We start from the raw sequence: 14851 nt of genomic DNA, 5'->3' as shown, positions 1-14851 counted from the left end.
GACTGCATGTTTTTGATACTGGGTTTGTCTTTTGGCTCAGTGATTTACAGTTGGAGGATAGATTATGTGAAAGAGGTGGGAAATAAGAGACAGGAATGAGGCTACATCCTCTCATGTCAGAGTTCATAACTTCCTCGCATGCCAAACTACAGAACTACAACTAATAGTATTAAATGTGTATCAAACACACGCAGATGACAGTTAAAACATATTTCAGTTTAAAGTTTATGACATATACATAAAATGATAAAGCTGTGTTCATTTCCCAGCAGGTCAGCTTTTGTTAGAACATTGTCTCCATCCAGTAGCCAACATTGTTTCTCAGATTGCAAGCAGATGTTGATTCAAACAATAGATTTCATCTCTGCAGCCAGTACAACACTCACGCACATCAGCGTGCCGATATTATAACCTACAGTTTTCCAAAAAAACCCGAAGCATGTTTCACACAGTAATTACCGGTACAATCAGAACATTGTGTGACATTTTATCATAGAAAAAATATGTCCTCACTTCCACAGATGAAAGCCGAGCACTGTAAACATTACCAGATTGTCCAAAACATTTCAAGCTACTTTTGGGAAACTCGAGCACTTGAGATTAAGTTCTTGTTTGTGTTGTGAGCGTGAATAATAATCACTGTCCGACGGGGGAGTCGAGTTTTCCACTGTGACTGTGGCTGGTTTGATAAGTCGTGAGCGTGATGAGGGAATGAGCTCCTAGACAGTGATGTCATACATGTCAGAAAAACATGTACCAGAGGTGATTGCACAATCTCTTTCCTTGTTGGAAAGGTTGCTGTGAGCTTTTGTGGACTTATTGTGCTTTTTTCACGAATGCGGTTTGGTTATGAAGGGTATTTTGCAAAACAGTAATGAAAAAACGGCTTCCTGTTATCAATCGTTGTATTGATATATCCATGTACTTAGATCTTTTCATGTAATTTATTCAGAAAATATATTTTTTAATCTCAACACAAGTTTTATTAAACACAAATATTGCAACATTGTTTGTTGATGAAGATTCCAAACATGTTTCTAATCCAGCAAGTAATCAGTTAACAACAGATGTCTGTCTGTATGGCTGTTTTAAGCAATTATTGTGAAGCAGCACAGCATTTGTATTGCTTTGTCTTTGAAACATTCTACCCAACTCCACACTTGCCCTTTTAAATTGCTGTTTCCACTTTAAATAACATTTTGACATGGTGTTGACAGGTAGGTTTGATTGGCATTAATGGCAAAAGTCCATTGGGGAAGCAATATTTACTTTCAGGAAGGGTTCGCTGGGTTACTCTGTACTTATAGAGCTCTGTCTTCTGTTGTTCTTGGCTAGTTCAGTTTTTTCTCTGATTTACAACCTGCAACCGTTTTCCTCATTAAGTAACGCTGAATTCCTCTGCAGTATAATTACTGTTCTTTCATGCCATGCCGATGAGCTGTGTGACTTGGTGACTGGGTTCAGTCCAGTTATATAAATAAACAAGGAAAGGAATGACCATTTTTTACTTTTTAATTATCTGGATGAAGCAATGTTTACGAGACCATACCAGTGTAGTTTTACCAGTTTTACTTGTGATATGCAATATACACATGTAACAAGAGTCCACAGCCATGCCACTGCTTTGGGCTAAATACTAACACCGGTATGCCAACATGCTCAAAATGACAATGGCAGCATGATGCTCTAAAACATATGTAACGTTTACCGTGTTGCTAACATGCTAGCATACTAATATTCGCCAATCATCACCAACACAAAGCTGTTGCTGTGGCTGCTAGTTTAGAAGGTATTTGGTCTTAAACCAAATATTTGGACAAGTTGAAAATGTGACCTGATGATGGCACTAGAGGAAAAGGTCAGGTGACCACAATAGTCACAGGACTTCTTCCTCTGCCTGTCAATGTATTAGATGTTGAATATTTCACAAAATAGGTTAAAGCCTTTATGTGTTGATGGCGCTAGATTAAAAATGAAGGGGCTTGCCAAACATCATCTGGATTCATTTTCTGGGCCCCATGAATGTCTTGTCAAAGTTTCATGGCAATCCATCCAACAGCTGACTGCACAACCGACTGACATGGCTGAAACAGCATACATGTTTAGTGTGGCTAAGATTATTTCTGTCAACAAACAACACAAAGATCAAAGATCATCTGACCCAGAACAGATTTGGTTTTCCCCTCATTGTGTTCCTGTTCCTCTTCAAGCACATCCAGTCAGAGCCAATTGGAGTTTGTTGGCAGCCAAAAAGGCTTTTTTTTTCAGATCAGCACAGAAAGCAGAAAAGTTCAGATATTTTATTTCAGTGACAGTGATTAGTATACTTGTATATATCAAAAAGAGATTTCAATTAAAGTAAGCCAGAGAGAGAGACACTGGGATGGACATAAAGAGTTTTGTTGGTCAGGTTTATCATATTTTCTCAAAGCATTTTCCTGTCTTTCTTGTCTGAATCTCACAGTAACTTTCTGTCTATGGGTGAGTCATCTGATTGGGGAACAGATCCTTGTCCAACACATCTTCCTCTCTTCTCCTGTAAAGCAGCTGAACCGCTGAATCAAGCCAGGTTTTAAACGACTCGTGGAAACTCATGATCTTGTGCATTTTTCCCAGCTGTCGAGTTTCCTGTATTTTATCGTGGGACCGAAAAGTACGAATAACTGATTATCTTCGCGTAAATGTTCTCCTTCGTGAATCTGGATCACAGTCTGTCATTCTTCCTATTGTTTTTCCACATTCATTTTATCCTCTGTAAAGAACATAATTCCAGTGGTCTTGAACATTTGTCTTCATTCATTTAAGAGGATTTTGCATTGAGCATTATGTAACAAAAAAGAGAACAGGAAAATATGTTTGAAGGATAAATATGAATGATGTTCTATATTGTTGTCATTGTCAACAATTCCAAAAACCAAAACCAATCAATACTTCACGACTTCATGTCCTTCCCTGCCTCTCCAGCAGTAGTCCTCAGTCACCTAAGCTCTACCTTCCAGCACACCTGTCCCTCATTCCCCATAATCAGCACATAAACCTGCCCACCAACACTCAGCCTGTTGTGTAGTCATTCACGCCTGCCTGCTCACTTTTTGGATTTGTTTGCCTATAACTGCTTGCCGTGTTGCTGACTTTAAGTAAACCTTGTTGTATTCCTTCCAGCCCTGTCGTTGAGTCTTGAATTCAAACATCACCTGAAACTGAAAAATTACAATAACAGTCAAGAGCATAAAACAAGCAGATACAACATCACTATGTTCGTTGTAGAGCTGTGGCAGTGGGGTGAAAGTGGGATCTTTGAAACCTAACAGATCAGTTTTCAGCTTACAGATTTCACAGAAGATTTACCGAACTTCGTTTCTTCTCCCTCTGCTTGCAGCCATGTTAACATGCAGTATCTTTGTAGTCGTGAAGTGGAAATAGGTTTGCACTTTGGTCAGGTTTGGTATAATGATAGTGGGTTTGGTCTTACATCATGCAGATTTGTACTCTCTCCTGCTTTTCTTTGTGACAATCTTCAAGTTGATGAATAGAGATTTGTTATATAAGCAGTGTTTAGTTTTTGCATAAATGCCAGGTCAGTAATGTGTAAGGTGAACCTGATTTCGCCATCCCAAAGCATCACCATCAGTGTTTTATTAGTGGAGATTTCATGATCATCTCATTTTGATTCATCATTACTGTCATCTCCTGCACGAATATCTTCATTCAGTAAGTGACTTTCTATTGAACATAATGGAGAATTTAGCAGCTTAATTAAGAGTCAGATATTTCCCTCTGGATGTGGTCGTGACCAAAAACAGAGCTACAATTATTTCTGGGGTTTTTTTCAGGGCCAGTTTGTAGTGTCTCAAGGAGATCTAACATCAGAATGTTGCACCGCCATGTTTCTACAGTAGCCCAGAATGGACAAACTTAACACTAGCTCTAGTCTTTAACATTTTTACTTCACCTTAAGGACACCGTAGTTCTCCAGTGACGTGCCTGTGAAACTACGGTACTGTGAGCTGCAGAGTGCAAAACCGTGGTACTGTAGACGCCGTCTGACTTCTGTTGCTTGTAAAGTAGTGTTAAGTGCTAAGTGCCTCTGAGCAAGGCAAACGGTGTTCCCATGGTTTTGTGCTTGATGGCTCACATTACCGAAGTCTCTGAGCGGAGGGATGTTCAGTTGTTTGCTATCTGCAACCTCACCGCCAGATGCTACCAAATCCTACACGCTGTCCCTTTCACTTCATTTACTGAAGTTTATCAGAATGATGGACACAACTGAAGGAATGCTAAGCATACATCTTTTGTAAAGTCATTATTTTTGTGTTTAGATTGGAGCTACATAACACTTTGCACATCACCTGTATATGTTGGTAAGAGTGTGAAGAGAGTTAAAGTGACGTATTACATTTGCTGTCAGTCTTGTTGTTGAAGAAGAGGCTGTCCATATGCTTTTATTTTTACCCTCAACCTAAAATTAGTTGTAATGCACTTAATCGTTAAAGATTACCCATAACAAATACATATAGGTTGATGTTTAATGTTTGTGTACAAGTCAAATCCCTCCAGCCTTCAGGTTAACATGTTTAGCTACAACTGTTGTTCAACCCTACCGTTAACAATACACAGTGTTTAATTCTCTCTGCATATTATATATAATCCTTCCTGCTCTCTAGTAGTGAAGTGATCCCTTCCCAGAAAGAGGTGGGAGACACAACCCACAGTCGGAATTCTTAGCAAAAAGTATTTTACAAGGTATAGTTATATTCTTTTGGATCTTTTGAATAGGAAAAACGAAGATTTGGAAGATGATCACTTGATTTGTCCAACTCTTGATTTGTCCCTAACTTTTACACACAACGAGACCTGTGGATTGTGTGCCAAATGGCCATGTAAGTATGTTGTTTTAAGATAGACTTGAAAGAATGTGAACCTATCCTTTATGAACCTGAGGCGCTTTGGAGCAGAGGGGCATACAGTCTCCCAGTATACTGCAGGTTAAAGAGAACAGACTCTTGTAGCTGAGACAGAGGTCAGGCAGAGAGCACTGGGGGTTTGGTTTTGGTCCCTTTAATGACTCTACCAGTGAAAGTATGCAGAGCAACTTCTGCTTCCGTCATTAGGGGCCCGGCCTCACACAGAGGGGGAGGGAGTCCACTCCACTTCCTTTAGGTAACTTCGGGGGGGAATCATTCAGATCCGTGTATATTGTAAAGACATTTAGAAGTCCACACGTTTGACTTTTGGGGAAGGACATAATTTTTTATTGTACAAGAGTTGATGATGAAAAGGAACTGCTTCTATTACCAGGAGAGGTTCTTTCATTGAGGATAAAATTGGTTAGGACCACAGAGAGTCCCATGAGAATAAATCCCAAGAGCTGCATCCCAACGCTTACAGATTGTTGTTAAGATTGGACTGAGATCTTCCTTCTTCATAATACAGTAATTTGTCACTGATTTAAACCTATTAGCGATTAGATACGGTAATCTTCATTTGAATGCAGTGGAAGAAGTACTCCGATCTTTTACTGAAGTAACTGAAGAAATACCACAGTGTAGAAATACTCTGTTACAAGTCCTGCATTTAAGATTTGACTCAAGTAAAAGTACAAACGTAATGGCATCAACATATTTATTGGTTTATCATTATTGATGCATTAATGTGTGCACTACTCTAAGGTTGCAGCTGGTAAAGGCTCTAATACAAAAATAGAATAATAATAATAATGATAATAATAATAATATGTAGTGGATTAAAAAGTACAATATTTACTTCTGAACTGTAGTTGAGGTATAAAGTCAGCTAGAATGGAAATACTGAGGTAAATTACAAGTACATCAAATACTTAAATACAGCACCATATGTAATTAGTTACTGTCCACCACTAATTGAATGATTAAAAAATGATCTGTTGGTTGAGACTATTAAGATAATTTGAGTTTGTCCATTTTTAAACACTTTTCTTTAAAAGAGAAGCTGCACTGATACAAAATGAAAACTAATATTGCTTGCATCGTATGTTTGAATCATGGCATGTTGAAGAACTTAACAAAGATCCTGACATCTTTGCAGTTTTCATGGTAAACTGTGCTCATGTGACCTTTTCTGCCTTCTGGCTCCAGCAGACGTGAGTTGGTGTCATCACATCTTGTGGTGGTTGTAGTTCTGCATTGTTTATTATTGTGTAAACTCTGTTTCTGGCTTTACAACCTCTTCAATTTATAGCGTGTCAGGTCAGGATGTTGCTTTTATTTTTGTTTTTGTTCTGAGCACAATGGTGTAAAAACCTCCATATTTAGTATTATGAAAGAAGGCAGCCAGCCTCCCCTGTTTGTCCCCGTGACTGACGGGTATCTTCCACATGTGAAAACACTCAATGCTGATGCTGTGTCAACCACAAACATTTCAAGAATCCATATTTAGTCGGAGAACTTATTCTCAAAGACAGTGCTATGTTACAGTATATTTTTCAAACATTTCAGTATTCCAACACGTATGACAACTCATTTAAATCGTCTATATGTTGTGAATCGGTCCCTAATTAAGAAAGACAAAAATGCCAGTGGTGGAAGACGTTTTCACATCCCTTTACTTTAGTAAAAGTAGAAAAATGATATACAATACTCCAATATGAGTAAAAGCACTACATTGTAGAACTCATAGTAAGTAAAAGTACAGTATTGTCAACTAAATGTACCTAAAGTTGGATGCAGAATGTCCCTTGTCAGTGTTGTATTGTCACATATTTTATTACTAAATGTTGTAGAATTTAAAAGTTGCAGATGGGTCAGACATTTATTTCTCCTACAACTACTACCAGTACTACTACTACCTGCCTAAAATACTTTTGGGTACTGTAATCTATGATAATGCAATCATATTGCAAATGATGATCATGTCTTATAATCAATATTTTAATCAGAAAAGTAACCAATAACCATCGCTGTCAAATAAATGTAACAGCACAATAATTGTAGTGGATAAGTAGCTTAAAGAAACAGAAAATGGAAATACTCACGTAAAGCACAAGTATCTAAAAAACATACTTCAGTACTTGAATAACTTTACGTGGTTACTTTCCATCACTGCAAAACACTGCTCCAGATGAGTGTCCAATGCAGCACTAACATGAAACATATGGTGAAACTAAACAAACCAATGAAAGATCTTTACGTTTGTCATTGGAAAGTAGTAAAGTATGTGCTTTAAGTAAAGGGTGCTGGTGACAGAGAGGTATAAATGAAACAGTGAAGGAGTGAGCTGAACTAGAGTGAAGAACAGAGGAGGAGGAGACAGATGTGTGGGTGAAATATAAAGAAAGAGAAAAGAGAAAAGAAGGACATTTCTATACAGAAATCTGAAGCCAGGACTCAACAAGAAGGTAAGAAAGAAACAGATGAATACATAAGTTAATGTGTCCACATCAATCTAACTAAGCATGTACTTAAACTCATATAGGCAGAGCAATATCTCCATCTTAAATGCAACTTATTTATGTGATTTAAAATGTAATCAAATAGTCCTTTGACTTAGAGGTTTGAGTTTAAAATAAGTTACAAGTGAAGACTTTATTAAAATGTCAATGCCTGTAATTTTACTAGTTTTGCAATGTGAATGATCATGTAAAATACATCCATCTTTACTTCCGATTGGTAACTTACATGTCTAATAATAGCCGTTGTTGTAATTACTGCTATTGCATGTAACCCAGACTGCCCGATCCTAATTTTATCAATATCCTTTCTGCTCGTTCAAGTTAAAAGCAAAGAGGACAAATTAGTCTGTAATGTGGGGTTTTGCCAGTGAATTTTTTTTTCCCATTTAAACTGTACAAAAGCAAACCATGTGTGTGTGTGTGTGGGGGGGGGGGGGGGGGGGGTGTTTGGATTGTGTAGCCAGTGTTTCGTTTGTGGATGCAAAAATGTTTCAGTGTCCGGTGACAACTGGTGATGGCTAACACAGATGTGTAATCTGAGGGGGGGGGGGGGGGGGGGGGGTTTCTGTCCTACCATGTTTTTCTTTTTTTCAACAAAATAGACAAAGATGATGGAATCTATCTGGAAAGAAACATTTTAGTTTCAGATGTGAACTATTGTTTCATTCACTTTTGTTAAGTTAAACATTAAAACTAAATTTCAGAAAGTAGCGTGTTTTATTACATATGATATTACTGTCAGTTGTAGGGATGCGTTGTGTGACTTAAAGAAAATGTAAATGCAACATTCAACCTTGTTTTTTGTTGTTTTACAACATATTTAATCCAAATTTTGCACTATCTTCTTTCGAGTTCCCGGTGTGAATTGAGAGAGGTGAAGGTTCAAGGGTCAGACGTAGCGGAGCGTGTGAGAATGTCAGTGAGGCCTCTTCTTCTTCTCACTCTGGGAATCACCACAGCCATTGTTGTTCCAGCTCAAGGTGGGTCAATCACCCATATTCACACAGCACCCTTCCTACAAACGTATACAGCAGATGGGGAGACTGACAAATGTACATAGATCGAAACACAGACACATAGTTGTGCATTGCAAAACAAGGTTGGAGAAAAAATAAAAGAGTACAGTCAAAGGATATTAATGTGTTAAATGTGTTGATGTGTGTGTGGGCAGTCACGTTTTTCTCAATGATTGGTTACCCGCTACTGTATTCTTCTGTGATCCTAACCAAGTTGAATTGGTCAGCCTTTATGTTCAAAATTGACTGTGCTTGACAGCTACAACTGAATTACAGTTTGCAGATTTTACCGACGGTTGTTGTCAAAGGCAATAAGTATTCCTTCCTGAAACGTCTTTCTAAATCTTTCAGAAAGAAAATCAATATTTGACTCGTTAAAGGTTTTCACAACCAGAATTCTCAGATCCATAAACATTATCCTCAAGATTAATATGACTTTAGATATTTAATGGTTTGAGATCACGTGTGAGGTAAATACAACTCACTCATTTTGGAGAGGTGAGAGCTCAGTGCATTAGATAGATATTACTGTAGTGCACAGTAGAAAAATCATGTGAGCTAGAGTAAAAGATCTGTCTAACGTTTGGATTGATCTCTTGTAGTCATGGAGAAGAGACGACAAAGATTCATCCCCTTCTGTGTTCCACTCTGATGGTAGCTTTTATTCCCAATTTACTGAATATGTCAACTATAAAAAGTTCCTGACAGATTTTCTGTCTAGATGAGTGGACCACATGGTTCAATGTCGATCACCCCGGAGGCCGTGGAGACTATGAGCAGCTGGAGGCCATTCGCTTCTACTACCGTGCCCGAGTGTGTGAGACTCCCAAGGCAATCGAAGCCAGAACCACTGAATGGATCCCAGCCCGTGAAAGTGGGGAGACGGTCCATGCAGACCCCACTGTAGGCTTCTGGTGCCTTAACGACGAGCAGGGTCCTGGACGCAACTGCTCCAACTACGCAGTCCGTTTCCTCTGTCCCAAAGGTTTGATCTTATAACACCTTTGATATTCATTCACTCACCAAAAATATAATAGAACGGTAAGGCCCAACACTCGGGTAAATTCATAAAGGGTTGAGCGGCTTTTGAGCTAAACCTGTGCAAATAAGACAAAAAGAAAATTTGTAATTCTCAAAGCACCGACATGCGACCCTAACTACGAAGCCAAGCAAGTAGCATTTCTCTGCGATTTGCGCACAGATAAATAAGGTAATATGCATACTTTTGGTGTTAAATCACCCCTTTTCTTTAAAGTGAAAGTGAAATTATTTGTTGGTATAAATTTAAGTGCCTAAGGTGTGTTCGCTCAAACTTTTATTTTGAGATGCAGTTCATGCAGGGGCATGATGCCTCACCAAAGAAAAGATCAATAAATAAAGCTCCAGTGCATGTCATTTTTGAAAATGCATGAGAAAAAAAATATATATATTTTTTTTTTAAATATATATAGCATTTGAAATTGCTCACAACAAGGTATGTTTATGAAATGTATCGTTTTGGCACCTTGAGAGAAACCACATATCTCTACGGCTGATATCTCCAAAACTAGGCAACTCAAACCAAAACAATCTAAACTGAGCTCTACAGGTAAGAGGGAAAATGTTTCTTTTTGCCAGAACTGTCCCTTTAAAATCAGAGAAATGTAATTAATATTTTCCTCATTGATGAATTATTTCACTCACCCGCCCAACTTGAATCGACTAAGTGTATCGGGTGCCGACGGGCTCAGGCTGCCTCTCTTCCCTCACAACCAAAGCATCGGTCTCAAGCGCATTTATCCTTTGCCATATGGATAATTGCAATCAGATGCGAAAAAAGGCTAAATCACACTCAGCTGTTGCAAATGATGTGCAATTCATTGCAATATCAGCCTCCACAGTCCATTCTTTGTGAATTCACCCCTCTGAGTCGTGTACAAACTCCTGACTTCTGACTTTACTGGTGATACAGGTGCAAATAAGAAGAGTCCTTCTTCTCAGGTGATTATTTGACTGTTATTTTCACTTTTCCAATAGATAACATTGTGAACATTCGGGGTGACTGGGGTCCGTGGTCAGACTGGAACCCATGTCCTGCCCTCTGTGGTCAGGTGGGGGTCCAACTGCGCTCTAGAACCTGCCAGTCACGCTTTATACCTTGCAGTGGACCTAAAGTAGATGGGAGAGCATGCAGTGGACCTGAGTGCCCCAAAACAGGTGAGCTAGCCCTAGATTACTCAGACAGACCCTTCGTCTGCAATTTTCTATTTATTCATCATCAAATCTTCATAAAATGGCTAACTTGTTATATTTTACTCTTTAGATTGCGCCCTGCAGTGTGTGATGGGGAAGGTAAATGCAGAGTGTGACGCATGCACGTGTAAGAAACACATCCTTCTGGGTTCTGTTCGTGGTGCGGGGGGTCTCACTGCTGAAGGGGCTACTATCCTTCGCTCTGGCAAGCTGCTTACCCTTACCGACCACAACGGGCATTACCGCATCCCTGGTATCTGCCCTGATGGCAACACTACCCTGACAGTCAGCCTGCAGGGCCACGCCACCCTCAGTGTTGTTGTGCCTCACAGTGCTGAACGTACCTCTGTCGTCAGTGTCCAGCTGAAAAGAATAGGTACAGTGGACATCTGTAGATTTACACCAAAATATTTCATTGCAGTTAACAAACAAATTCATTTGTAGGTGCATGTTATTGACAAGTGTGTTACACATGTAAGGAAGCTAATAGTTAATGTTATTCTTTATCTCCGATTATGATTTTATTTTTTTAGAGAAGCTTCATGTGTTGGGCAACCCTGAGAGCAAGGTCAGGAGGGAAGGACAAACTGCTGCCTTCTGCTGCAAAGTGGCAGGAACACCACAACCAGACAAGTACCAGTGGTAAGACTTGTGATGGTGAATTTATAGACCACAAATGTTTTTGAGTCACAGAGACGCAGGGCTGCAGTCAAGAGAAGTCAGAGTCTAGACCAAGTCAAGACCGAGTCCAGAGCATATCGAGTTCTGTTCAGGACCATAATAGGCAATAGTGTCTGTCCAATGCTAACATAGTGATTAAGGAGTAAGGATGGACAGAAATAATGTATCGATAAACAATATCCATCTGTCTTCTAACATCAAACGAATCAATGCATAGAATTAAGTTTGAGGACCATAACAGGTTTCTACAGGTACATAATGAAAGCGGCAGAGGTGCATTTCTTTTTTCTCGCATGATGATGAGAAGAATCAAGCAGCGTTCTTTACAACTGAATGCTGATCAGCAGACTGGAACAACTCAACCAGTTCTCAATAGCTGAGCCAGAGACCAAGACAAGTACAAGACTTCAACAAAGTGGTCTTGAGACCAGACTTGAGTAATACAGGCCTTCATGGATGCATCAAATATCTGAGTAATAAAGGATGGAATAATCACTGACTTTGCTTCCCTTTTCTTCTGTGTGCACCAATAGGTTTCATAACAACAGTCTCCTGGGGAAGCAGTCTGACAGCACCTTGGTCCTGAAAAATCTGAACCCTGAGCAGACTGGGGAGTACTATTGCAAAGCAAGCGGTCCCTCTGGGGCTATTAAGACCAAAGCAGCTACACTCAAAGTCTTAGGTGTGTTCTGAATAAATGTATATTAAATACAAAGGAATATGAATGCACACACTTTGTAAGCATTGTGTAAAGTACTATAAATGGGATTCCTACTATATTTTACATCAGATAGATGGCAGTATGATCAAACTAAATTCAACACTTCGTCTTTTACACAGGTAGAGACGAGCATTCATGCAATCCCAAGCCTGAATCCCACCTCATTCGTCTTCCACATGACTGCCACCAAAACAGCACAGACTCCTTTTACTACGATGTTGGCAAGTGCCCCTCAACTACATGTGCTGGACAGCTGGACAATGGCATCAGGTGCAAAGACAAAGTGGCTTACTGCTGTGGAGTCAAAAAGATGGAGGAGAGGCAGCTAACATGCCAGGGCTACCAACTGCCCACCATGGTGGTGGCTGAGTGCGGCTGCCAGAAATGTGTGGACACCAAGGCCATTGTGCACGGTAGGGCCGTTGCTGCAGACAATGGTGAGCCAATGAGGTTTGGCCATGTCCTTATGAATGGAGTCCGAATCAGCCGCACAGGCTACAAAGGTACATTCTCCATCCAGGTTCCTCCAGACACAGAGAGGCTAGTCCTGACTTTTGTGGACAACATGCAGAAATTTGTTAACACCACAAAGGTACTTCCATTTAAGACCAAAGGAGGGGCTGTTTACCATGAGATCAAACTTCTAAGAAAGAAACTTCCTGTGACCATCAGCCCAACAGAAATCAACACTCTGGAGCTTGGGGAGGTAGAGGGCCAGGAGGCAATGGTTCAAATCCAGATTCCTCCCTATGCCTTCTATACAGAAAAAGGAGAAGTCTTCACTGGTAATGTCAATGCTAGCGTAACGTTCCTAGACCCCAGAGACATCTCCACAGCTGCTGCAGCTCAAAGTGATCTCAACTTTGTCGGAGATGAAGGAGATACTCTGCCGCTGAGAACCTACGGGATGTTCTCGGTTGACTTTAGGGGGGAAGAAAACAATGAGCCGCTGAACGCAGGTGAAGTGAAGGTGTTCCTAGATTCTGCCCAGGTGAAGATGTCTGAGCACCTCAATACCATGAAGCTGTGGTCACTGAACCCGGATACTGGCCTGTGGGAGGAGGAAGGAAGCCTGCAGGTGGAGAAGAAAAGAAGAGGCAAAAGGGAGGAGAGAACCTTTCTGATTGGTAACATGGAGATCAGAGAGAGACGTCTTTTTAACTTGGACGTCCCAGAGAACCGCAGGTGTTATGTGAAAGTGAGGACCTTCCGTAGTGAGCGCTTCATGCCCAGTGAGCAGGTGGAGGGAGTTGTGGTGAGTCTTATAAACATGGAGCCCACAGCTGGCTACTCATCTAACCCACGTGCCTGGGGCCGTTTCGATAGTGTCATAACTGGCTCCAATGGTGCCTGTCTTCCTGCTTTCTGCGATGAACAAAAAGCTGACGCCTACTCTGCGTATGTCATGGCCAACCTCGGAGGAGAGGAGCTGGAGGCTGTCTCTTCTGCTCCAAAACTCAATCCCAACTTAATTGGAGTGCCCCAGCCTTACCTGGGTAGGCTGAACTACAGACGCACTGACCATGAAGACACTAGAGTGAAGAAGACTGCATTCAGCATCAATGTGGCAAAACCAAGTGCCAACACAGCGGAAGAAAGCAATGGACCAGTGTACACGTTTGAGAACTTGAAAGAATGTGAGGAGGCCTCGTTCAGTGCAGCACACTTCCGCTTCTCAAGAGTAGAAGGAGACCGCTATGATTACAACACAGTGCCGTTCAATGAAGACGATCCAATGAGCTGGACAGAGGACTACCTGACCTGGTGGCCCAAGCCAATGGAATACCGGGCCTGTTACGTCAAAGTAAAAGTTAACAGCCCACATGAGATCAATGTGCGGTCCCGTAACATGGGTGGCACCCACCCGAAGACGAAAGGCCAGCTGTATGGCCTCCGAGACAGCCGCAGCATCCGTGACATGGACCAGGCAACTGTTTCAGCCGTGTGCCTGGAGTTCAAGTGCAGTGGGATGCTGTATGACCAGGAACGTGTAGATCGTACCCTGTTGAAGGTGATTCCACAAGGAAGCTGTAAAAGAGATCAGGTTAACACAATCCTTCAGGAGTATCTGGTCAACCATCTGCCCCTCGCTGTCAACAATGACACCAATGAGTTCACCATGCTGGCACCTCTTGACCCCCTGGGCCACAACTACGGCATTTATACGGTGACAGACCAGGAGCCCCGCACAGCCAAAGAGATCGCACTCGGACGCTGCTTTGACGGCAGTTCTGACGGTACCTCTCGTGTTATGAAGAGCAATGAGGGCGTAGCGCTGACGTTCACCTGTGGAGATCGTGAGGTGAAAGGCCAGAGTGTCTTCCAGGCCCTGCAGAGTTCTCAGGGTCAAACAGTAACAAGCGTGGTGAGAGGAGAAAGTCGGCAGAACCGGCGCCGACAGAGGGCCAATGCACCCCGCAGCAGCAGCAGCAGACGTAGTACAAGGAATCCTGCAGGAAGACGCACAAAGGCCAGAAGCTAAATGACAACACTGATGAAGGCTGTATGGAAAAAAAAGACCTACAATGGAGATGACAGGATTAACCTTGTTTTAATAAACATTTTATATTTACTTTTCTTTCAAATTAAGGGAATATTTAACAAAACAAACCTAGACCTATTCCTTGCATTTTTGTTTTACCTTAAAGTTTCAACTGTACTGTGGCAAATATTTACTTGAAACTGTAAATAGAGTATTTATTACACGTTATAAAAAAAAATCAATGAGGGTGCTGTGTTATTGCATTTAAGTTTTTCATTGATGTTGTAAACAAG

General features: G+C 40.9%; 1 protein-coding gene across 1 annotated transcript; it reads left to right on the top strand.

The window, feature by feature from the left end:
- Nucleotides 1–7240: 7240 nt before the first annotated feature.
- cilp (cartilage intermediate layer protein, nucleotide pyrophosphohydrolase) lies at nucleotides 7241–14686 on the top strand. The gene is made up of 8 exons (XM_079290821.1): nucleotides 7241–7372; nucleotides 8279–8406; nucleotides 9164–9427; nucleotides 10459–10638; nucleotides 10745–11050; nucleotides 11208–11316; nucleotides 11889–12037; nucleotides 12196–14686. Exons 2-8 carry the CDS (start codon nucleotides 8340–8342, stop codon nucleotides 14556–14558), a joined length of 3438 nt encoding a protein of 1145 aa, XP_079146947.1. The 5' UTR covers nucleotides 7241–7372; nucleotides 8279–8339; the 3' UTR covers nucleotides 14559–14686.
- Nucleotides 14687–14851: the final 165 nt, after the last annotated feature.

The sequence above is a fragment of the Melanostigma gelatinosum genome (genome assembly GCF_949748355.1).
Source record: "Melanostigma gelatinosum genome assembly, chromosome: 2".
Classification (NCBI taxonomy): Eukaryota; Metazoa; Chordata; class Actinopteri; order Perciformes; family Zoarcidae; genus Melanostigma; species Melanostigma gelatinosum.
The sequence above is the reverse complement of the archived record's forward strand: the minus strand, read 5'-3'. Positions and strand labels throughout refer to the sequence as shown.